This window comes from Mercenaria mercenaria, chromosome 7, assembly GCF_021730395.1.
Source record: "Mercenaria mercenaria strain notata chromosome 7, MADL_Memer_1, whole genome shotgun sequence".
Lineage (NCBI taxonomy): Eukaryota > Metazoa > Mollusca > Bivalvia > Venerida > Veneridae > Mercenaria > Mercenaria mercenaria.
The window spans coordinates 39,179,004-39,206,010 of record NC_069367.1 but is presented as its reverse complement, the minus strand read 5'-3'; the positions used below and the strand labels follow the sequence as shown (position 1 = coordinate 39,206,010).

The window sequence follows — 27,007 nt, the reverse complement described above, 5'->3', positions numbered from 1 at the left end:
TATTGAAAACCGGAAATGAACGAGAGAATCGCTGATGACGTCAGAGTAACGTCGGCACTTTTATGCGCTTTCATGCACATGAATAAACATTTCATTTCTATGATATTGACTGATACAATAAAAAGACAAGAGATCACAGAGTGATCTTGGCGCCCACCAATGTGCCATTTTTGAGTGTTCCAAATTTCAAGACTTACTGACTAGCTCAAGGTCAAATTTCATTTCCGTACACAACACTTTGCATGTGGTCCAAATTGAAAGCTGTAGCTTGAGAAATGTGAAAGTAGGTCACTAGATCAATTTCAAGGACGAAATGTGAAAGTAGGTCACTAGGTCAAAATCAAGGTCAAATTACACTTCAGAACACAAATTTATGCATGTGGTCCAAATTTAAAGCCTGTACCTTCAAAAATGTGAAAGTAGGTCACTAGGTCAATGTCAAGGTCAAAGTTTGTTTCAGTACACAATCCTATGCATGTGGTCTAAATTTGAAGCCTGTAGCTACAGAAATGTGAAAGTAGGTCACTAGGTCAATCTTAAGGTCAAAGTTCATTTCGGTACACAAAACTATGCAAGTGGTCCAAATTTGAAGGCTGTAGCTCGAGAAATGTGAAAGTAGGTCACTAGGTCAAAATCAAGGTCAAATTTTATTTCAGAACACAGAACTATGCATGTGTTCCAAATTTGAAGCCTGTACCATCAAAAATGTGAAAGTAGGTCACTAGGTCAATGTAAAGGTCAAAGTTTGTTTCGGTACACAAAACTATGCATGTGGTCCAAATTTGAAGGCTGTAGCTTGAGAAATGTGAAAGTAGGTCAGTAGGTCAAAATAAGGTCAAATTCCAATTCGGAACACAAAACTATGCATGCGGTCCAAATTTGAAGCCTGTACCTTCAAAAATGTGAAAGTAGGTCACTAGGTCAAAGTCAAGGTCAAAGTTTTTTTCAGTGCACAAAACTATGCACGTGGTCCAAATTTGAAGGCTGTAGCTACAGAAATGTGAAAGTAGGTCACTAGGTCAAAATAAAGGTCAACTCATGTCAAGGTTCATCTTGCCACTCAAAACCATACATGTGGTCCAAATTTGAATGTTGTAGGTTATTGACAAGAAGATTTTAAAATCTTTTCCCTATATAAGTCTATATGAACCATGTGACCCCCCCAGGGCGGGGCCATATTTGACCCTAGGGGGATAATTTGAACAAACTTGGTAGAGAACCACTAGATGATGCTACATTACAAATGCCAAAGCCCTAGGCTTTGTGGTTTGGACAAGAAGAATTTCAACGTTTTTCCCTATGTAAGTCTATGTAAACCATGTGACCCCCGGGGCGGGCCATATTTGACCCTAGGGGATAATTTGAACAATCTTAGTAGAAGACCACTAGATGATGTCATATACAAAATATCAAAGCCCTAGGCCCTGTGGTTTTGAACAAGAGGTTTTTCAAAGTTTTTCCCTATATAAGTGTATATAAACCATGTGACCCCCGGGGCGGGGCCATATCAGACCCCAAGGAAATATTTTGAATCATCTTGGTAGAAGACCACTAGATGATGCTTCATACCAAATATCAAAGCCCTAGGCTCTGTGGTTTTGGACAAGAAGATTTTCAAAGTTTTTCCCTATATAAATCTATGTAAATTATAGAAATAAACAAAGGGCCATAACTTACTAAAAAATTGTTGAACCAGTCTGATTTTCAGGGGGACACAACTAGGGTACCAATACATCATTCTGAGAAAGTTTGGTCAAAATCCCCCAGGTAGTTTATGAGGAGATGCGATAACGAGAAATTGTTAACGGACGGAAGGACGGACGGACGGACGGAAGGACGACGGACCACGGACGCAGAGTGATTTGAATAGCCCACCATCTGATGATGGTGGGCTAAAAATATATAATATCATCATAACATTAACATTTACCAAATACTAGACGATAGTAGACTTATATTTACTCAAAATTATGTTCGAGAGCTACATGTATTAGGTATTTCATGTTAATAATAGTGAACGAAAATCAGTCACGGTAACAGTCATACTATCCTAAATAAATGAGCTAATTACGTGTGATAAACAATGGCAAACAGTCCAGTTTACCAAATTTCCAATTATAAAAATTATGGCAGGTGCTAAAATGGACAATAGCAAAATTATAGGTATAATTGTATGTATGGTGCCGTTGTCTAGTCGTAATACACACCCTACTTTTAAATTTTAATGGGTAGTTCAATTTAACATTTTTGTAATAAAAATTTGAACATTTATTTTATATAAGTATTCATGCCTATTCACGTAACATTCAGTCGAGCAAGGTAAGGGGAGTCACTGCAACACATCTGATAGTCACAATGAAGCGCTCTCTAAAAAAAGATAGAAATAACCGACAAAAAAAACCCCACAAACTATGGTCATTCTTACCGACGTACACTTTGGCTTAGTTTAGGTTTAACGCCGTGTTTCAACACTATTTCTGCCATATACATGCAGGCAGTTCACCTTACCATCTCTCCAGGAGAGGACCTGTAATAGACTCGCAACTTTCTCGGTCGGCCCGGAGTGTGAACACATAGCCCTTTTCAAACGTCAGTCAAGTAATGTTCGCTATACAAATCGTGGTCGTTATACAAACCTCTGATACAAGGAACTAGTTCGCTATACGGATATAAGGAAGCTCGGTTATAAGGAACAATTTTAAGAGGTCCCAAGCTGTTCCTTATAAGCGAGGTTTACTGTATTATGTAAACTTAATTCTAGACAAAAGCAATACATACATATCATCATATACCTTCCTAAATGTATGACAAAAATATCTCCATTCGAACTGTAGGTGTAAGAGCTTTATCATCATTTAAATCACACAACCAATCCTGATTTTAGGTCTTCACTTTACATCTATATATTGTGAAATCATTAATATTCATGGGGGACTAATTTTCGTTGGATTTCGTGGTTGAGTCAATCCCAACGAACAAGTAAAATTCCCATTAATTTTATGTTCAAAAGTTGAAATCCACAAATTCATATCCCCAAGAAATTGCCATTTTGACCAAAACAACGAAATTTCATGCCCACAAAATTAAATGATTTTACAGTACACAAAATGTTTCAGTATATGTGAAACAAGAGGACCATGATGGTCCTGAATCACCTGTCCCCCCTCCCCACATGACCCAGTTTTGAACTGAGTATGACGTCATATTTTCTATTATCTGACATAGTGACTTAGTTCTTGAGCTCACGTGACCCAGTTTTAAACTTGACCTAGATTTCATCATGGTAAAAATTCTGACCAATTTTCATGAAGATCCATTGAAAAATATGGCCTCTAGAGAGGTCACAAGGTTTTTCGATTATTTGACCTGATGACCTAGTTTTTGAAGGCACCTGATCCAGTTTTGAACTTGACCTAGATATCATCAAGGTGAACATTCTCACCAATTTTCATGAAGATCTCATGAAAAATATGGCCTCTAGAGAGGTCACAAGGTTTTTCTATTTTTAGACCTACTGACCTAGTTTTTGACTGCACGTGACCCAGTTTCGAACTTGACTTAGATATCATCAAGGTGAACATTCTCTCCAATTTTCATGAAGATCCATTGAAAAATATGGCCTCTAGAGGTCACAAGGTTTTTCTATTTTTAGACCTACATACCTAGTTTTTGACCGCAGTTGACCCAGTTTCGAACTTGACCTAGATATCATCAAGATGAACATTCAGACCAACTTTCATACAGATCCATTGAAAAATATGGGCTCTAAGGGAGGTCACAAGGTTTTTCCATTTTTAGACCTAATAACCTAGTTTTTGACCGCACGTGACGCAGTTTCAAACTTGACCTAGATATCATCAAGGTGAACATTCTCACCAATTTTCATGAAGATGCATTGAAAAATATGGCCTCCTGAGAGGTCACAAGGTTTTTCTATTTTTAGACCTACTGACTTAGTTTTTGACCGCAGTTGACCCAGTTTTGAACTTGACCTAGATATCATCCAGATGAACATTCTGACCAATTTTCATGAAGATCCATTGAGAAATTTGGCCTCTAGAGAGGTCACAAGGTTTTTCTATTTTTAGACCTGCTGACCTAGTTTTTGACCGCAGATGACCCAGTTTCGAACTTGACCTAGATATCATCAAGATGAACATTCTGACCAATTTTCATGAAGATCCATTGAGAAATTTGGCCTCTAGAGAGGTCACAAGGTTTTTCTATTTTTAGACCTACTGACCTAGTTTTTGATCGCACGTGACCCAGTTTTGAACTTGACCTAGATATCATCAAGGTGAACATTCTGACCAATTTTCATAAAGGTCCCATGAAAAATGTGACCTCTAGAGTGGTCACAAGCAAAAGTTTACGCACACGCACATACGCACACTGTGCGATCAAAAAAGCTCACCTTGTCACTTTGTGACAGGTGAGCTAAAAAGTGCAAAATTATGCAAAAACAAAATTAAATGTAAGGGCCATAACTCCTCTAAAATTTCCTCAATACAGATTCTCTGTGAATATGATGAAAACATTCTGACAACTATACTATAAACTGCTCAGACCATTAAATCATCAAACCATCTTAATAAACCTCTGATAAACATAGCCTCTGATCAATGATATTCCTACAGCCTTAAGCTCTTTCAAAACAACATCCCTATTATTACAGTAAAACCTATATTCCACAAATTAGTACAATAAGACAGACTTTCCAATTACAACCAGGCTAATATCCTCAAATTAGAACTACCATACAATTTTTCAACAGAATGCATCTAAACAGCAGGATTTCTAGAATGTATTTTCCATACAAATGGACTTTCTGCAATCGAAACCTTGTTAACTTAATTGTAAGAAAATCTCCTCACAAATATTGGTTACGGTAAGTAAACGACTGAACAGTAAATGGTTTATGCCTTATTTCTTGCATCTGAATGATGCTCTTGTTCCTGATTTCTTGATTTGAGTATTACATAGCATGCAAGGAAAAGAATTTCATTTCCATATACAGTATAACCTCTTTCAACGACATCTCCAAAGAAAAATAAAACACCTCTCTCCACTTAGGCAGGTATTTTCTTCACCAGTTGAGGTAATTCCTAGTAAATGAACCTATCTAGAGCAAATGCCCCTGTACAACATTGATGTTCACTCAAGAAAGTTCCACTTTACTGACTACATAAAAAAAGATATTCTGTTGTATCTAAAAATTCATTCAGATTAAAAAAAAACAGTTACATTTGAAATGGCCTCATTATTCATGCAAAGTTGGTTGAATGACATCCATGGTTTTTGCTCAGACAGGCAATGAAGACACACTTCTGATATACATCTCAAAGCATCATTTCAATGAGACAGTCAGCAATGAACCACTTCAAAGATGTCGCTATTAACATCATTAAAATTTTTTCAATAAACAGGCAGTGAAGAACCATTTACCTGTCTCTTATATAACAACATTTCAGTCAGATAGGCAGTGAAAATCCACTTCACAGATGTCTTTCAAGCAACATTTCAATCAGACAGGCAGGAAAGAACCACTTCATATGAGTCTCTTAAAACATTCTAGCAAAAAGACAGGCAGTGAAGAACTACTACTTCCTGATGTCTCTAAAAGCATTGTTTCAACCACTGACAGTGCAAAACCACTTCCCATATGCCTCTATAAAAAATTTCAACCAGACAGGCAGTGAAGAACACATAAAAATCCTCCCAATGAATCGATCAGGCAAGTAATACAGAACCACTTCCGGTTTGCCTGCCAAGGTATCATTTTAATCAAACAAGCAATGTAGACCCACTTCCCATATGCCTCCTAAGGTATCATTTTAATCAGACAAGCAGTGTAGACCCACTTCCCATATGCCTCCCAAGGCATTATTTCTATCAGACAAGCAGTGCAGAACCACTTCCCACATGCCTCCCAAGGCATCATTTCAATCAGACAAGCAGTGCCGAACCACTTCCAACATGCCTCTCAAGGCATCATTTCTATCAGACAAGCAGTGCAGAACCACTTCCTACATGCCTCTTAAGGCATCATTTCAATCAGACAAGCAGTGCAGAACCACTTCCCATATGCCTCCCAAGGCATCATTTCAATCAGACAAGCAGTGCAGAACCACTTCCCACATGCCTCTCAAGGCGTCATTTCAATCAGACAAGCAGTGCAGAACCACTTCCCACATGCCTCTCAAGGCGTCATTTCAATCAGACAAGCAGTGCAGAACCACTTCCCACATGCCTCTCAAGGCGTCATTTCAATCAGACAAGCAGTGCAGAACCACTTCCCATATGCCTCCCAAGGCATCATTTCAATCAGACAAGCAGTGCAGAACCACTTCCAACATGCCTCTCAAGGCATCATTTCTATCAGACGTGCAGTGTTGAACACTTCCTACATGCCTCTCAAGACATCATTTCAATCAGACAAGCAGTGTAGAACCACTTCCAACATGCCTCCCAAGGCATCATTTCTATCAGACATGCAGTGCAGAACCACTTCACACATGCCTCTCAAGGCATCATTTCTATCAGACGGCAGTGCAGAACCACTTCCCATATGCCTCCCAAGGCATCATTTCTATCAGACAAGCAGTGTAGAACCACTTCCCACATGCCTCTCAAGGCATCATTTCAATCAGACAAGAACCGCTTTAAACATGCCTCTCAAGGCATCATTTCTATCAGACGGCAGTGCAGAACCACTTCCCACATGCCTCTCTAGGCATCATTTCTATCAGACAAGCAGTGTAGAACCACTTCCAACATGCCTCTCAAGACATCATTTCAATCAGACAAGAACCACTTTAAACATGCCTCTCAAGGAATCATTTCAATCTGACAAGAACCACTTTAAACATGCCTCTCAAGGCATCATTTCTATCAGAAGGCAGTGTAGAACCACTTCTCACATGCCTCTCTAGTCATCGTTTCTATCAGACAAGCAGTGTAGAACCACTTCCAACATGCCTCTCAAGGCATCATTTCTATCAGACATGCAGTGTAAAACCACTTCCCACATGCCTACCAAGGCATCATTTCAATTAGACGGCAGTGTAGAACCACTTCTCACATGCCTCTCTAGTCATCGTTTCTATCAGACAAGCAGTGTAGAACCACTTCCAACATGCCTCCCAAGGCATCATTTCTATCAGACATGCAGTGAAGAACCACTTCCCACATGCCCCTCAAGGCATCATTTTTATCAGACGTGCAGTGCAGAACATTTCCCACATGCCTCTCAAGGCATCATTTCTATCAGTCGTGCAGTGCAGAATCACTTCCCACATGCCTCCCAAGGCATCATTTCAATGAGACAAGCAGTGTAGAACCACTTCCCATATGCCTCCAAAGGCATCATTTCTATCAGACGTGCAGTGCAGAACCACTTCCCACATGCCTCTGAAGGCATCATTTCTATCAGAAATGCAGTGCAGAACCACTTTCCATATGCCTCCCAAGGCATCATTTCAATCAGACTAGCAGTGCAGAACCACTTCCCACATGCCACTCCAGGCATTATTTCTATCAGACAAGCAGTGCAGAACCACTTCCCATATGCATCCCAAGGCATCATTTCTATCAGACAAGCAGTGCAGAACCACCTCCCACATGCCTCTCAAGGCATCATTTCTATCAGACATGCAGTGCAAAACCACTTCCCATATGCCTCCCAAGGCATCTTTTCAATCGGACAAGCAGTGCAGAACCACTTCCCACATGCCTCTCTAGGCATCATTTCTATCAGACAAGCAGTGTAGAACCACTTCCCACATGCCTCTCAAGGCATCATTACTATCAGACAAGCAGTGTAGAACCACTTCCCACATGCCTCTCAAGGCATCATTTCTATCAGACAAGCAGTGTAGAACCACTTCCAACATGCCTCCCAATATTTATTTATTTATTTGTTGGGTTTAACATCGCACCAACACAATTATTTGTCATATGGCGACTTTCCAGCTTTGATGGTGGAGGAAGAACCCAGGTGCCCCTCCCTGCATTATTTCGTCACAAGCGGGCACTTGGGTAAAACCTTCGACCTTCCGTAAGCCAGCTGGATGGCCTCCCAATAAATCAATTCTATCAGACAGGCAGTGGAGAAGACCTACCAAAGGCATCAATTCTATCAGACAGGCAGTGCAGAAGACCTACCAAAGGCATCAATTCTATCAGACAGGCAGTGCAGAAGACCTACCAAAGGCATCAATTCTATCAGACAGGCAGTGCAGAAGACCTATCAAAGGCATCAATTCTATCAGACAGGCAATGGAGAAGACCTACCAAAGGCATCAATTCTATCAGACAGGCAGTGGAGAAGACCTACCAAAGGCATCATTTCTATCAGACAGGCAGTGGAGAAGACCTACCAAAGGCATCATTTCTATCAGACAGGCAGTGGAGAAGACCTACCAAAGGCATCATTTCTATCAGACAGGCAGTGGAGAAGACCTACCAAAGGCATCATTTCTATCAGACAGGCAGAGGAGAAGACCTACCAAAGGCACCAATTCTATCAGACAGGCACTGCAGAAGACCTACCAAAGGCATCATTTCTATCAGACAGGCACTGCAGAAGACCTACCAAAGTCATCAATTCTATCTGACAGGCAGTGGATACCAAAGGCATCATTTCTAACAGACAGGCAGTGGAGAAGACCTACCAAAGGCATCATTTCTATCAGACAGGCAGTGGAGAAGACCTGCCAAAGGCATCAATTCTATCAGACAGGCAGTGGAGAAGACCTACCAAAGGCATCAATTCTATCAGACAGGCAGTGCAGAAGACCTGCCAAAGGCATCAATTCTATCAGACAGGCAGTGCAGAAGACCTGCCAAAGGCATCAATTCTATGAGACAGGCAGTGGAGAAGACCTGCCAAAGGCATCAATTCTATGAGACAGGCAGTGGAGAAGACCTGCCAAAGGCATCAATTCTATCAGACAGGCAGTGGAGAAGACCTGCCAAAGGCATCAATTCTATGAGACAGGCAGTGCAGAAGACCTGCCAAAGGCATCAATTCTATAAGACAGGCGGTGCAGAAGACCTACCAAAGGCATCAATTCTATCAGACAGGCGGTGGAGAAGACCTACCAAAGGCATCATTTCTATCAGACAGGCAGAGGAGAAGACCTACCAAAGGCATCAATTCTATCAGACAGGCAGTGCAGAAGCACTGATATACTATTAACTAGCAGTGTGCTTTATCATTTAAATGGACATATTTGTGCAGACTGCATAGGGCCAGCTTGACCTTTGAGACCCTTCACCCATAAACAAGAGGGCCATGATGGCTCTGTATCGCTCACCTGACCTACTGACCTAAAGATCATCAAGATTAACATTCTGACCAGGTTTCATAAAGATATGGTCATAAATGTGATCTCTAAAGTGTTAACTAGCTTTTCCTTTGATTTGACCCGGTGCCCTAGTTTCTGACCCCACATGACCCAGATTCGAACTTGACCTAAAGATCATCAAAATTAACATTCTGACCAAGTTTCATGAAGATACAGTCATAAATGTAGCCTCTGGAGTGTAAACAAGCTTTTACTTTGATTTGATCTTGTAACCTAGTTTTTGACCCCACCTGACCCAGATTTGAACTTGACCTATAGATCACCAAGATCAACATTCTGACCAAGTTTCATTAAAATATGGTCATAAATGTGGCCTCTACAGTGTTAACTAGCTTTTCCTTTGATTTGACCTGTTGACCTAGTTTTTAACCCTACATGACCTAGATTCAGCCTGGAGCTTGAGACCATCAAGATTAACATTCTGACCAAATTTCATGAAGATACAGTCATAAATGTGGCCTCTACAGTGTTAACAAGCTTTTCCTTTGATTTGACCAGGTGACCTAGTTTTTGACCCAAGATGACTTAATATTGAACTCTCCCAAGATTTTATTGAGAGTAATATTCTGACCAAGTTTCATTAAGTTTGGGCCGAAATTATGACCTCTAGTGTTAACAAGCTTTTCCTTTGATTTGACCTGGTGACCTAGTTTTTGACCCCAGATGACCCAACATCGAACTCATCCAAGATTTTACTGAGGGTAACATTCTGACCAAGTTTCATTAAGATTGGACCAAAATTGTGACCTCTAGAGTGTTAACAAGATTTCCCTATGATTTGACCTGGTGACCTAGTTTTTGACCCCAGATGACCCAATATCGAACTCGTCCAAGATTTTATTGAGAGCAACATTCTGACCAAGTTTCATTAAGATTGGGCCAAAATTGTGACATCTAGAGTGTTAACAAGCTTTTCCTTTGATTTGACCTGGTGACCTAGTTTTTGACCCCAGATGACCCAATATCGAACTCGTCCAAGATTTTATTGAGGGTAACATTCTGACCAAGTTTCATTAAGATTGGACCAAAATTGTGACCTCTAGAGTGTTAACAAGCTTTTCCTTTGATTTGACCTGGTGACCTAGTTTTTGACCCCAGATGACCCAATATCCAACTCGTCCTTGGACCAAAATTGTGGCCTCTAGAGTGTTAACAGTCAAACTGTTGATGATGGACGGCCCGACGACGGACACAGGGCGATCACAAAAGCTCACCTTGCTAAAAACAAGAAAATATCTGTAAAAGCGATAGATGATCCCAGAAATATGATTATTACATATTAAAAGAAAAAAACGGAATTCACTGACTGGGCACATATAGTTTACTATGCTGAATAATCCAAGGGCAATATCTCATTGAAAAATCATTTGATCTAAACAGAAAAATCATTTGATCTGAACACAAGGAAAATTTGCATACTTCCTCTTGTGAATGAAGCATCCTATTAAGTTTTGCTTAATTCCAGACACTGGTTGCTGAGAAATACTCCTGACTATGAAGGCCCTACTGGTTACTAATGTTGAATAACTAAAGGGCAATTACTCTGTGAAAATCATCCGACTGACACATGAATATAATGAATGTTTCTAATTGCAGAGTTGGTGCAGCCGTTCGGCGCATGCGCGGAATTATTATCAAATGGAACGCACGGCAAAAATACTCATTTTTTTGCATGTCCGCATGCATTTAGTGTATAATGTGCATAATATATTGACTAAAGGTTAGGGTTAGAATCACCATGGTTACAAAATGTATACATTTAAGGTATTTTTGTTCAAATTTAGTTATTCCGGTATATACCGGAGTCTGTAATATATCACGGGCGCACCAACTCTGTATTTAGTCACAGCCGAATATAATAGTGCATCTTCTTTTGGGAGTGAAGTTTCCTATAAAAGTTTCAATGAATTCCAACCAGTGGTTGCTGAGAAATACTCCAGACAAGAATTGTACTATAGTATACTACTGTTGAACAATCAAAGGGCAACAACTGTGAAAAATCATTTGACCAAAACACATAGACATTATGGGCATCTCCTCTTGACAGTGAAGCTTCCCAAGAAGTTTCGCTAAATTCCAATCTGTAGATACTGAGAAATACTCCGTACAAGAACTGCGGGACAGATGGACGGATGAACAAACAGATGAGGCTGTCACTGTAGGCTTCTCCTACTGGGAGCATAAAACAAGAGCTGTCAGTGGACAGCGCGCTCGACTATTCTCAGTGCTTGATAGTATAATATTAGTTATGAGTAAAAAGTCGAAAAGGGGCCATAATTCAGTCAAAATGCTTGATAGAGTTGCCTCCTCCTTTTTACAGACTGGGGTCATGATGGTAAACAAGTATGCAAAATATGAAAGCAATACCTCAATGGACTTTGAAAATATTTGGGGTGGTACACAAACTTTAACATTTGTGTGACGCTCACGCTAACGCTAACACTCACACCGACGCCGGGGTGAGTAGGATAGCTCCCCTATTCTTTGAATAGTCGAGCTAAAAACAGTACACAACTTCAAAATTATCATATTATAGTAGGATCTGATTCTAATAAAATGAACTGGTCTATTAACTCCAACTGCAACAGCTTTTCCATTCTGCATTTCTTCCAAGTTTGAATGAGTTTTCAATCTTTAAGATCCTTAAGAATTTAAATCTGCTCCATGCAAATAAATGACACCATAATTTGTCTATATATTCATTTTATCTTCCAAATATAAGCTACTTACCTCAGATATACTGCCCAGAATGACCTAGCAGCTGGCGCAAACCTCGACGTCACAAACATATTCTCCCACAATTCATTTGCGATAAAAAAATTATGCGTAATTCATTTTTCTCCCTTATTAAAATCCAACCTTATGAATCTCCGTCAACCAAGCACTCGGGAATGTGCATAAAACAACAGATCAGATTTGTTCTACTGCACCAAACTGGGCACACACAATCAATCATATCCATAATGAAGTGTAATTTGTATACAGACCTCATTACTCACACAATTTTCCCATGCATAATTAAAAGTTCCTTAATTTCGCAAATTTGCTTCCTTTGGAGAAACTGTTGAGGTTATTTCGGACTTAGTCTAAATATTTCCCTAAACCTTCATTGATTTTCATACAGGTTAACATTCTTTATAAAAAAAACTCCGCAACATTTGTATTATGATCTACCAGTCTATGAAACCCATATCCTTATTTCATAGTGTAAATGGTTTCAAAACGTCACAAACCATGTCCACATTATATCCTTCCCTACTCATCCTCTATAACCGAAAAATGACCAGACTAAATACAACCAAAAAACTACTGAATTGCATGTCACTAGCAACATATATATTACATGATTACATACAGTTCTTCCCTACAAAATAGAGAACATGAGAAAGACCGCCTAATGACTTTTTCTGGCGGTCCCTCCAGACCAAGTCCGGAATGTGTAATAACTTAACATTCATATGAGAAAACATAAGAGAAAATAATGCAGAATAGCCAAGTTTTTTCCCTCCTAAAGCAATAAAATTATACAGCTATTCCTACAAACCCTAGGCAATGACTATCTAAATGTGACTTCCATTAGCATAGGTTATGCCATGGTATAACAGAAGTTATGCTGTTATGAAATGTTATTCCAAATGTACTTTTTATCGGCCATTCAGATGGGATAAGAAAGCGTTCATTTAACAGCACATTTTTTATTCTAGAAATCAGGATTTCCATAGTAATGCAGAGCTTAGAAAAAGGTTATGCAACATAGAGATCAGGAAAAAGCATCAAATATTTAACCTAAAGGTTCACAGGTCCAACTCAATATATCACGGCTGTAAAAAGTATGACATACTCGCTCTAAAAGCTGCCAAATTCTTGTCAAACAAAGCATCATAGAAATACTTTACTAAAAACAGAAAATAGAACAATTTATGACCATTGGAAAAAACTTCTGGAGAGTTATTCAAAATACTGTTCACAAGTATTATTCAATACTGATGTCTCAATAGACCTATCAGGACCTATCTATTTCTATTGTCTTCTTAATGGGTAAATAATTAGCTATTATAACCCTATATTTGCCTTTACAGTTTGGGAAAAATCAGCACGCAGGATTTTCTTTGAAGTTCCATTAAGTAAGGAAAACCTTTCTCACACGCAGCAGCCATGAAGTTTTGAAAGCCACTATTATTATTTTAATGTTACCCATGACGATGCTAATTTGTATAAACTCTAAAATCAATAGGTTGTTCCCTTTGGCTTCAGCTGTTATAAAAAATATATCAAATAAAGCATCAAACATAAAATGGCAGTAAACTTCCATTTGTATCATGTTTTCTCCAATTCATATGCTGAAGGCATTTCCAAGAAAGTGATTAATAGATCCATGGATTGATCATTTGATCTAATGTCATTTTAACATTATTTCATTTCCTGGAACACTTTTAGTCTCGAGATTTAGACTTGCCTTAACTTCCTTTGTAATAGATCAATGCATCTGAAACTTTGCATCATGTTTTGTTGCATCAGATGCCATATTTGTGCCAAGTTTCATTACATTCAGTAAAAGATTTACATAGCAAATTATACTGGGCAAAAAGAAAATTAAGCAAATTTAAAGTCTTAAGTTTCAGGCTTTAAATGTTGATGAATATGGGCCATTGATCCGAGACCTCTATAAAACAAAGTTTGAGAACTGACTTTTTGAAACTGACCCACTGCTTCTATGACAGGACCGTGAACTCAGTTTTGCACTGTGAATTATCGAAGTCAGCAGTAGGTAACAAAGTGTTTTTCAATTACTGAGCAGAAACCATTTTCAATTTCAAGGGCACTGACCTTGACTTTTGACCTAATGACCCCAAAACAATTAAGGTTATCTACTGACCACAGGCAATCATCCTATGAAGTTTGAGAACAGGAGACCAAGGCATTCTTTACTTATTGGGCAAAAACCATTTTCAGTCCATGGTCTTTAACCTACTGACCCCCGATATAATAGAGGCCAACTACTGACCACAGGAAATAATCCCAGGAAGTTAAAAGGCAGTAAGCCTAATAGTTCTTCAGTAACTGAGTAAAAATACATTTCACTCTTTAGGTCACTGTGACCTTGATCTTTGACCTTCTGAATACCAAAACACTAGGTGTCTTCTACTGACCACAGGCTCTCATCATAATTATGAAGTCTTACAACTAAAGGCCAAGGCATTCTTGAGTTACCCTGCAGAAAATGTTTTCACTGTTGTCTTGACCTTGCTTTGACTTATTGACCACAAAGTTTTAGGGGATATCTATTGACCACAGGCATTCATCCTAAGTTTGACCATTGTGAGACAAAGCGTTATCTAGTTATTGATTAGAAACTAATTGTCTACTGATATACCAACAGCCCAACAATGAGCAAAACAATACACATGCCCTTTCTTCAAAGTGAGGTGGGGGGGGGGTGCATAATATGGGTCATCTACTGACCACAAGTAATCATCCTGTGAAGTTTGATAGTTTTCGGCTGAAGTTTTCACTAGTTTATGATCAGAAAACAAGTTAACTTGCTACTGACAAGATAGACAGACCAACATCAGCAAAATTATATACCCCTCTCCTCCAAAACACAACTTCCTCACAGCAAACCAATATAATATTTACCGTAATCTGCCGTCAGCAGCAGCAGCGCCCCCTGGTATTATTTTTGTAATGAATATGCTTGGATCGTCGTCTATGTGAGGGTTATCACTACCACCAGCTATACTGAATCCAAGACCTGTTGTACCCTGTAAAAACATACCGGTACACATCATTTTGCCTAAATTAAAATGATTTTCAAAACTACGATTCAAATACTTACAAAGCAAGTTCTAATGGTTACTAAAATGAAAGGAAAAGAACTAAATTGTGTAGCATTATTATGGACAAAATTTTTTGACACATTATATTACCTGATTTTTAAGTTATTTAAGTTATCCTTCTGTTAACAATTTCTTACAGCTACTTTTATATATAACTCCACCTTACCCTTTCTTCAGCAATTTCTAAAAACAATACCATACCCTTTCTAAAGCAATTTCTATAAAACAATACCATACCCTTTCTAAAGCAATTTCTTCATATTCCCATTCTCCTTCACCATTCATCTGCAAAGATAAAAAAAAAAAGATCAATTTTTCAGGCAGAAAATGTTAAAATTAGCTGCTTACAAACATTTACTATTCATTTTCCAGAGGTATTGAAGCTTAACAAGATTTCCTCTGAAAGACAAACATTTTAAATAGTATCCTAATCAAATCTCTGGCAAGAAGTTCCTCCTCCTGTACATCTACAAGTCTGAAGACCGTCTAAAAATAAAATTTGTGGAGAAAATCTGACACCTTGCATAGAATATGCACTAAGACAACTGAGTTCTACGTCCTAAAATATTAAGTGAATCCAATTCGCAAGTTATGTAATAAGAGTGTTTTTTTGTTGTTTATTTAAATAAATTTCTCTTTCCATCAACAGTCAAAATGCCTATTGTTATTTGCCACTACATATGACATACAATTCTGACAAGTCCAAGTGAAATATGCTATGTAAAGAAAGATTTGTAATGGATTTTCTTTGCAAAAACAAACCAGTCTTCCTGTAATAGTTTAATGTTTACAGACATTTATTTGTGCTGCATGATGATGCCTTTAGAGATTACTGCCTGAAATCTTTCATGAAATCTCGCATGATAATTATGATGGTATGAGCATGTTCTTATCATCACATTTCAGCAACGCTATTCAAACAAAAGCTGGGAAAAATTGTCCCCCTTAGTCTAAACTGTACGAATGTGTATAGTATTCCAAACAAAATATCACATTAAACATGTTAAAAAGATTTGTAGAAAAAATACCGAAAGTGATAACTGTTTTAACTCTTGAAACTGACAACTGAAGTGTGAAAAAAAATGCACTATTCTAGCAAGAATACTTTTTTTCCCGAGCAATGCCAATACTTTTATTTATTTGTTTATGCTTGATTTAATTTTTTTCTTTCTAGTTAAGTTCTGAAAAGAACAGAAACTGGAAAATAATTCTAGAATTTTCATCTAGAGGAACTGAACACAATTCATAGAGCTGTCATATTTTGTTCAAAACAGTAATCTGTATTTCAAGTATTTGCAAACAATCAAATATTCTGTAATATAACAGAAACAATGTGATGCAAAAACCTTGAGACAAAAAAATAGGAAATACTTCCTTTTGGAGAAACTCCAAGGACAGATAATCCTGCAAATTTCCAAGAATAATCCCAAATAATCCTCTCTGCTAACAACTGGAGATCAGTGCAGCTTAATTATGCTGGAAACACATCTTATCTTTTGTATCATAATCCAGAAACTTTTCAAAATAAATGGAGAGGAAGATATTTATGCTCAAAATTGAAATATATATATGACAGAATATCACTGCTGAATAAGTAATTAAGTAAGAACAAGACATTCCAGCCAAAACAAAAGTCACAAGATATAGACCATTAACCTTTAACACAGACGTGAAAGGTGTAATTTCTAGAATTCATATTATTACATTTAGAGGCATTTTTGACAGTTATTACTGCGCAACAGTACTGAACATTGCATGGCATCTGCATTGTACAGAGGGTGTTGTTCCTGAGATGTTCAGACTTACAAACAAGAGCTGTCACAGGAGACAGCGCGTTCGACTATTTCGATGCTGGATAGTGAAACTGGGCACATCTGAGGAAACTAGAGCTGTCACTGGAGTGTTTAATGACTCCAATTGTGGATAAAGATATTGCACAATAGCCTGAGTCTATGTCAAAAATATCAACTTAAAGTAATAAGAGAGGTAAAGATAAAATGTATCAAACGCTATATAAGTATATCCTAAGCAAAAAGGGGCATAATTCATTAAATGTTGGTGCAAGAGTTATGCACCTTGTGTCATATGGTGTGGGTGATGATGTTGAACAACTATTTTAAGTTTGAATCAAATCCATTCAGTAATAACAGACAGAGTGAAAGTGCATCAGAACTTTAACCTAAAATTCTAAGTAAAAAGGGGGAATAATTAATGAAAAATTGGTGCCAGAGTTATGCACCTTGCATCATATGGTGTGGGTGATGATGTTGAACAACCATTTTAAGTTTGAATCAAATCCATTCAATAATAACAGAGGTAGAATGAAAGTGCATCAAAACTTTAACCTAAAATTCTAAGTAAAAAGGGGAAATAATTCATGAAAAATTGGTCCCAGAGTTATGCACCTTGTGTCATATGATAAGGGTAATGATGTTGAACAATTGTTTAAGTTTGAATCAGATCCATTCAGTAATAACAGAGATAGAGTGAAAGTGCATAAAACTTTAACCTGAAATTCTAAGTAAAAAGGGGAATAATTCATGAAAAATTGTGCCAGAGTTATGCATCTTTTGTCATATGATGTGGGGGATGATGCTGAACAACTATTTTAAGTTTGAATCAAATCCATTCAGTAATACAGAGGTAGAGTGAAAGTGCACCAAAATTTTAACCTGAAATTCTAAGTAAAAAGGGGGAATAATTCATGAAAAAATGGTGCCAGAGTTATGCACCTTGTGTCATATGATGTGGGTGATGATGCTGAACAACTATTTTAAGTTTGAATCAAATCCATTCAGTAATAACAGAGATAGAGTGAAAGTGCATCAAAACTTTAACCTGAAAATCTATGTGATAAGGGGGGATAATTCATGAAATATTGGTACCAGAGTTATGACCCTTATGTCAGATGATTTGGATGATGATGAGGAATAAGTATTTCAAGTTTGAATCAAATCCATCAAGTAATTACAGAGATAAGTTGAAAAAAAGAGAAAGTGCACCAAAACTTTAACCAAGGTGGGAACGCGGAAAGACGCAGACGCCGACGCCAGGGCGAGTTGGATAGCTCTCCTTATACTTCATATAGTCAAGCTAAAAATTTAATTGCAATTACAACCTTGCCCTCTACAGAAAGGTTATTGCTCTCACAAACTGCCATAACAACCTTGTCATCTACACGAAGGTTATTGTTCTCACCAATTTAACTGCCATAACAACCTTGTCATCTACACGAAGGTTATTGTTCTCACCAATTTAACTGCCATAACAACCTTGCCATCTACATTAAGGTTATTGTTCTCACCAATTTAACTGCCATAACAATCCTGTCTTCTATTGGAAGATTATTGCTATCACAGTTTAAGTGCAATTACAAGCTTGTCCTCTATTGGAAAGTTACTGCTCTCCATCACTGTTTAACTGACATTAAAACCTTGCCCTCTACAGGAAGTTTATTGCTCTCACCATTTAACTGCCATAACAACCTTGTCATCTACAGGAAGGTTATTGCTCTTACAGTTTACAATCCAGTCCTCTATTGGAAGAATACTGCTCTCACAGTTTAACTGCCATTACAACCTTCCCCTCTACAGGAAGGTTATTGTTCTCACAGTTTTAACTGCCAAATTACAATCCTGTCCTCTATTGGAAGAATATTGCTCTCACTGTTTAACTGCCATTACATGCTTGTTCTCTACAGGAAGGTTTTTGTTTTCAAAGTTATAACTGCCAAATTACAATCCTGTCCTCTATTGGTAGAATATTGCTCTCACAGTTTAACTGCCATTACAAACTTGTCCTCAACAGGAAGGTTATTGCTCTCACAGTTTAACTGCCATTACAACCTTGCCCTCAACAGTAAGGTTATTGCTCTCACAGTTAATGCCATTACAAGCCTGTCCCCTACAGGAAGGTTATTGCTCTCACAGTTTAAATGCTATTACAACCTTGTCCTCAACAGGAAGGTTACTGCTCTCACAGTTTAACTGCCATTACAACCTTGCCCTCAACAGGAAGGTTATTTCTCTCACAGTTTAATGTCATTACAATCCTGTCTTCTATTGGAAGAACACTGCTCTCACAGTTTAACTGCCATTACAACCTTGCCCTCTACATGAAGGTTATTTCTATCACTGTTTAACTGCCATTACAACATTACAAGAATGTCCTCTATTGGAAGGTTATTGCTCTCACTGTTTAACTGCCATTATAACCTTGCCCTCTACAGGAATGTTATTGCTCTTACTGTTTAACTGCCATTACAACCCTGCTCTCTACAGGGATGTTATTGCTCTCACAAATTGCCATTAAAATCTTGCTCTCTACAGGAAGGTTATTGCTCTCACAGTTTAACTGCCATTACAAACCTCAATTAAAATCTCATCCTGCAGGTTATATTACACTGACAATTTAACTGCCATTACATTTCAAGGGCCATAACTCAAGAGCAACAAAGACTACCTGGTTACCAAATAGTTTCATTCAATATTAGATAAGAACTGCTAAAGTTGTTAAGTGGACAATGTCAATTTTCACAATTTAAAGTAATTCAAGGGCCAAAACTCAAAAATGGTTGCGAATACCGTATAGCGGGTTATTTCTGCGGGGGTAATATTTCTGCGTTTCTGCGGTCTCTCGGTAGAATCGCAAAAATATTTCCAGTAGAATATTCATCCAGCAAAAATTTAAAACGCAAAAAAATCTGCATTTTTTTTCACCAACGTTGTTTCACGCTATGTTACCCAAGGTAATCTGAAGTTCACAATGACCTGGACTAATTATTGAAAATTACCGTTGCCATCTAACAATTACCGATAATGGTATAATCATCATAATTAGGTCTGATGGTCAAACAAAGTCCTAACTGTTAATCCCTCAGAAAACGTTTTTCTTTTGTGAATGAAATAAACTGAGTAAATTTCACTTGTGTTGTTTATATTAATCCCTTGTGGCAATCTTCCGAACTAGGTATACTTTAGTAACCTTTATATAAGTGTAACCGTTACATTTATACCGTAGTTTGCAGTTGTTATGCAATAATTTATCATTGATGGATTTACATTTTCTCATTTCGCAATTATTATATCCTACAATGTATTCATTAAATGCAAAGTTACCAGTAATTTAGTTTATTGATTTCATACGCTATCATTCTCACAACGTCCGACCTTGCGAGGAATTACCTCCTCCTTGGCAGAAACGCAGAAATTTCTCTTCCGTTTAAGTGAAAACGTGGAAATTAAACATGCAGAAATTTGTTTCACATTTTTTGGGACCAAAACGCAGAATATTTTGACCGCAGAAATAACCCGCTATACGGTATCTGGTTCATTATCAAACTTTTCCAAGATATGTCCGTAAACACTGTAACCAAGAATGATACCAAGAATGGTGAACGTTGGGTACGGACTACTAAAGCAAGAGATACTTAATTTTTGCAATTTTCAGTGATTCAATGGCCATAACTCTATTGATAATGTTAATGATAATCTAGCATGATATCGAACTTGGCTGAAACAGCCTTAAAACTGAAATTATTAAAGATACCTTAAAAAATCAAAAAGATCCCACTAACTTGGAGACTCTTTACTATGATGTATCAGGATTTGACAAAATAAAGCCACAACTTACAGGAGAAAAAACTGTTTTTGATAAGGTGGATTAAACAGCAGATTCAAGTAGGCCATTCCTGAACCCAAACTGTTCAATCCTGTTAAATATCTGCTGTTCATCTTGATATAAGTAATTATTGCCTACTTGAATAGCCTCTATAGAATATACCAGCATGACTCACTACAGTATGTAGGGTACTTCAGTGAGATAGAGTGATATTTTCTCATTCATGATTGTTTCCACAAGACTTGTGTTTTATTACTTTTGCAGTTCTCAAACAAGGCAACACCCATCCCTGATGCCAAGTTAGATGAAAAACCGTCTTGTTAAATGTCTCTGTATACAAACTTTCTAAAACTGTCAGACAATGTTGGTTTGTGAAAGGGGAATGGAAAGAGATTACCATCAGATCAGCATGAACATGCAAAAAAAGTAACAGCATGAATTCAAATTTAATTCATATCCCAGGAGAACCAAAACAATCTGCATCAACATCTAAATCATCTGCATCAATATCATACTCATCAGCTCTCAACATAAACATCGTATTCATCAGTATTAATATCATAATCATCTGTATCAACATGATATTCATCAGCATCAACATCATATCATCAGTTTCATCATCAAACCAATCAGCATCAATATCATAATCATCAGCATCAACATCATACTAATCAGCAACAACATCATATTCATCAGCATCAACATCATAATCATCAGCATTGACATCATACTAATCAGCAACAACATCATTTTCATCAGCATCAACATAAAAAATCATCAGCTTCAACATCATACTGATCAGCATCAACATCATACTAATCAAAAACATCAGTATTAACATAAAGATCATCAGCATCAACACCGTATTTATCAGCATCATCATCATCAGCCACAGCAGCAATGTTGGCAACAATTTGATTCATGGTGTAAAAATAGTCTATGTGGAAGCAGCCTTTATGTATTTTTTTCACATAAACTACATCTGTATAGGACCAGACATCCCAATTCCAGTATTGTTTACACTACACTTGATTAAAGCAATTAAATAAATGAAGATACTAACAAATGAATAAACATTAATAACAAACCTTACATAATCCTTCCCTATATCAATTTTCTGCTTTTCCCATTAAATCTGGAGCATTTTCAGCAATACAAATAACAAATTCAAGACACTAGAGTACTTTTCCAGAAGTAGAGAACTTGCATACATGTGTAAAACATCTGTGCATTATAAACATACTATAATTTAAAACTTATGAACAATATTTTCTGTACAACATCTTATCAGCCCAAAATCAGCATTATAAAAACTGTATTTGTGAGTTTTTACTCCCAAGCAGCCAGCATACTAGACAAATTCTAAGCATTTGTGTTCTGTAATAAACATAGATAAGACCGAGTTCAAAACTAAATAAAGGTAATTACTTCTCCCCAAAGTCTAAACTGGCCTATAATCACTTGAAGCTGAAGTATGCCATATGTTTTATTTTATTTTTGTTTATATTGATGTTGCTATATTATTAATGTAAAAAAATGTGTGGTGTTCTATTTTTAGATTCATCAACATTTTTCCAATGGTACTGGCCTGGTACCGGCTGCTAGCCTACAAGGGTTAAAAACCCATGAATGCTGCAATGCATAGCAGGTAAATGATCTTGTAAGAATTAATACAAAATATTTCTAATTTACTTCTCTGATGTATATTGGCTTCACATTAAATTGTAAATATATTGATTCTGAAAATGTTTGATCCTTGCATACAATTGGTTCAGATTGTCTAAATACAGTCAAACCTGTATAAAGCAGCTAGCCAAGGGAGAGACACAATAAGACTGTGTAAGACAAGCTGAAACTAGATTGGGAAGTTAACTGACTGGCTGCTTAAGACAAGTGGTTACTTAATACAGGTTACAGCTAAAGCAGGTTCAGCTGTACTCCAATTGTCAAGCAGGACAATTAGGCTGACATCAAGAGAACACAGGTTTTTTAATATTCTGACTTATTAGGGTGGTAATTACATACAAACATTAATAAAAGACAAATAAGGATCTTGCTCTGTGTATTCCATATTTTTTATTCCTAGAAATATCCCTTAAAGAATATAATACTTAAAATGCTAAAACATGTTTGTTAAAACATACTGACACAATTTTAGGTTAAATTTCTGTTGTTTTTTTTTTTACAGTAAAGTCAGATCCATTGTGATTCAATGTCAGTGACCAAACCACATGATCATGGAGGCTCTGTTGACTCCTTTTTTTATAGTTCCCTATTAACATTCCCTTATACATGTAACTCTATATCAGCCTTCTTAAATACATACATAGTTCTACAACTTTTATACTATAAGAGAAGCAGCATTCAGCACTGCAGACATGAGACTCATCAATAATATAACTATATCCCAGAGCTATGATTATATAAACTTTATGAATTCCTCCTTACACAATATCTATCAATTTGAGTTCATTTACCCAGATAGATCAATTTCAACTGATCATGACAGATGTTTCTGCACTGGTAATGTCAAAATTATAGTGTTAATATGACTGGTAACCAGACTGGACTCTACTAAATATCCATCTGAGAGACAATGAGATAAAGAAGTAGGAGAAGCAGTCTATTACTCAACTACAAACACACCTGATAACACAAAAGGTAGCTTATTCTCATTACTGTTGTCACAGATTCTGCTACCGATGATGATGATGTTAAGTAATGCTTGTACTATATTTCAGATACTCCAAATTGAAAGATAGACAGTACCATTAACTGTTAAAAGGGGTACTTAGTTTTAATAGTTTTAAACCAAAAACTGATACTGACAGAATGGCGAACAGTGGAGATCATGATCAGACTGCAAAAATGTGCAGGCTGATCATGATCTACACTGGTCGCAAAGGCATAATCAATCGTGCCCAGCATGATAAGGGTTAAAATTTCCATCATAATCATATGTGTACTGCAAATAGTCAGTAAGCTTTTAGAATCATATAATCTGGTTTTATCAAACATTCAAATTCTTTCAATTACTCCCTTAAATATAACTATGTAATTTTTTTCAAAAAAAAAAACCCCTCTGCTAAGTAACTCAGAACTTCTTTAAATTAACTTCTTGAAATTACTAAATACTTCAAACCTATTAATTATCTCCCTTAACTAAGTACTTCTTTCAATAGCTTACCTAAAATAATTCATTTATTTAATTACCTCCCTTAAGTAACCCAGAATTACAATTGCAATTACCTCCCTTAAGAAACTCAGAACCTTGTACTATAACCAAGAAATCCCTTAAATAACTAACAACTTCTTTTAACTATCTCCCTTCAATAACTACTTCTTTAAAAAGAAGACAGATTATTTAGGAAAAAATCTTAAAATGGTTTTAATATTTATCTCTTAATTTTGGAACATAGATTCAGAGGTACCTATAGGAACTATAAACAAAAGGTTATCCACCAGTAAATTATCCATGAGTAAATTATGAGTTAAAACAATATCATATACAGTAAATTTAGTTTTTTACATACCAGATCTAAAACTACAAAAAAAGTAAGTTTTATTCCTCTGTCTTAAAAGATATCCTGTTCACAAAATATTGCAGAAATTTTACCAGGAAGGAGAAAACTCTTTTATAATGCAGATTTTGTAATTTGAAAAGTTATTTAGAAGCACATCATAATACGCACAAAAACACAATGAACAGCTGTGTAAGAGGCCTATAAACTTTTACTGTAAACACAGGAATGTAAGTTCCAAACAGATTTCGCTATCTCTCTTAACTGCTGTAGTTAATTGAAAATGTAAGTTAATAATAATGTTACAAAATTTTCACAAGAGGAATGTTCCAATGTTTCAGGTAACATAAACATTCGGCTGTTATTCTATCCCCTGGATCCACATCATGCCTAAGGGACTAGAAAACATTATGATTACAATCTCACAATTAAACTACTTCATTCCTGTTTTTTTCTGTTTTCAGCAAATTCTTTTTTTAAAAGGTGATAAATCAAATGTGTTCGAAACTTTTGACATCAGTCTGGTCAGTGACACTAGGTCCAAGTTAGATTTTTTTATTTTTTTCTATCTTGGTTGCATAATAGAAATATAGCCTTGCCTAAAAGGAATGATATAAATATCAAAGCTATTGTATTATACTTAAGACTTGCATTAGAAATGCAAGTTTAAGAAATTATTGTTACCTCCATTTGCCTAACTTGGTTGCAAAACCAAGATAGCTTAAAAATAAATGAAACAAGAGGGCCATGAAGGCTCTAAATTGCTCACTTGGCCTAGTTCTTAACCCATGTATCCTAGTATCTAATTTGGCCTATAGATCTCGAGACAAACATTTTGACCTTGTTTTATGTAAATCAGGTAGATCAATAACCAAGTTTTTCAATGATAGTAACTGACCTCAGGTACCTTACTTTCAACTTGACCTAGATTCCATACAGACAGATATTCTTACAAAGGTTTTTGATAGTGACCTCTAAAGTTATATAGTTTGAGCTATGGCCTAGGTTGTTTCTAAATGACCCAGTAACCAACTTATAATCATAGATATTTGTTTTTTGTTTGTTTTGGGTTTAATGCCGTTTTTCAACAGTATTTCAGTCATGTAACGGCGGGCAGTTAACCTAACCAGTGTTCCTGGATTCTGTACCAGTACAAACCTGTTCTCCGCAAGTAACTGCCAACTTCCCCACATGAATCAGAGGTGGAGGACTAATGATATCAGACACAATGTCGTTTATCAAATAGTCACGGAGAACATACGCCCCGCCCGAGGATCGAACTCGCCACCCCGAGATCCGTAGACCAACGCTCTTACCTATTGAGCTAAGTGGGCGGGCTTATAATCATAGATATAAAACAAACAGTCCTACCAAGTCTCATGAAGATCAGGTAGAAAATTATGTAGCCTTTTGAGAATTAACAATGTCTTTTTTTACTTTGACCTAGTGACCTCATTTTTGACAGATAATCAAGCATCTAACTGTACTAGATCTCATAGAGACAAACATTCTGACAAAGTTTTATGAAAATCAACTAGAAAATGTGGCCTCTTATTAGGTTTTTCTATAATTCAACCTTATGACCTAGGTAGTTAAAGACCTCAAATAACCCAGTTTTGAAAGTGACTTACGTTCTGCCAGCTGTCTATAGATCAAGTAGTAAATGTGGCCTCTAGTATTTGAATGATTTTTTATATGACCTAGTGGCCTAGTTTAAGACCTTGGGTAACCAAGTTTTGTACTTGACCTTGATTTCATAGAGACACACATTCTGACTAAGATTTATGATGATCAAGTTGAAAATGTGGCCTCTAGAGTGTTAAGGTCTTTCCATCTTAAGTAACCTAGTTTTGAACTTGATCTAGACTTCATAGAGACAAACATTATGGCAAAGACTTAAGGAGATCAAACAAAAAATTTGGCCACTAGAGTGTAAACAAGTTTTTTCTATGCTTTGACCTACTGACCTAGTTTTTGACTTCATGTATTCTAGTTTTAAACTTCATTGATATTTTCTAGCAACAAACATTCCTACAAAGTTTCAAGAAAATCAAACAGAAACTGTGGCCTCTAAAGAGTTAACAAGATTTTATATGATTAACCTTAGTGTCCTTGTTTTTGATCTCTGGAAAGCCAGTTCTAAAACTGACCTAAATTTCATATATTGTGATGTACAGAATAAGCAATTTTAATTCATGAGTGGCTACTAGACTGTGATAACAAGGCTTTTCTATCATCATTTGACCTTAGCTGATTACCTGGTTTTTAACTTCTAGATTTCATAGAGACAAACATTTCAACAAAGTTTCATATGAAAATGTAGAAAATGCTAGAAATTTCCTATTAATTGACCTAGTGACCCTGTTTTTGACTCCAGATGACCCTAGCTGTCACAAACTAGTCCGAGATTTTATTATGGGAAATATTCTGAACATGTTTCGTTACGATTGGGCTAAAAATGTGACTTGTCCAACTGTTAACGACTTATGACATTGACGCACAAGGACGGATGACAAACACAGGGTGATCACAATAGCTCCCCTTGAGGGCTTTGTGTTCAGGTGAGCTAATGAGAAGCTAGAAACTATTCAAAACTTGCCTTTTGGTTAAGGTTTTTTATCTCTTTCAACATCTATCAAATGCAAACCCTAGGTATGTTAAC

The 27,007-nt window shown here is 36.8% G+C and overlaps 1 protein-coding gene across 7 annotated transcripts in view; it reads right to left on the bottom strand.

Annotated features, from left to right (window-relative positions):
• Positions 1-27,007, bottom strand: part of LOC123554341 (disks large homolog 2-like) — a 179,997-nt gene that overhangs the window by 83,803 nt on the left and 69,187 nt on the right. For 5 of the 7 annotated variants that reach the window (XM_053548156.1, XM_053548159.1, XM_053548157.1 and 2 more), the window contains 2 exons: positions 15,443-15,490; positions 15,006-15,130 (listed from right to left, as the gene is read on the bottom strand). In XM_053548156.1, coding sequence (XP_053404131.1) covers positions 15,006-15,130; positions 15,443-15,490 — 173 coding nt within the window. Of the gene's footprint in view, positions 1-15,005; positions 15,131-15,442; positions 15,491-21,912; positions 22,064-24,357; positions 24,448-27,007 lie in introns of those variants that run through there. The other 2 variants (XM_053548162.1, XM_053548161.1) reach the window with 2 other exon arrangements.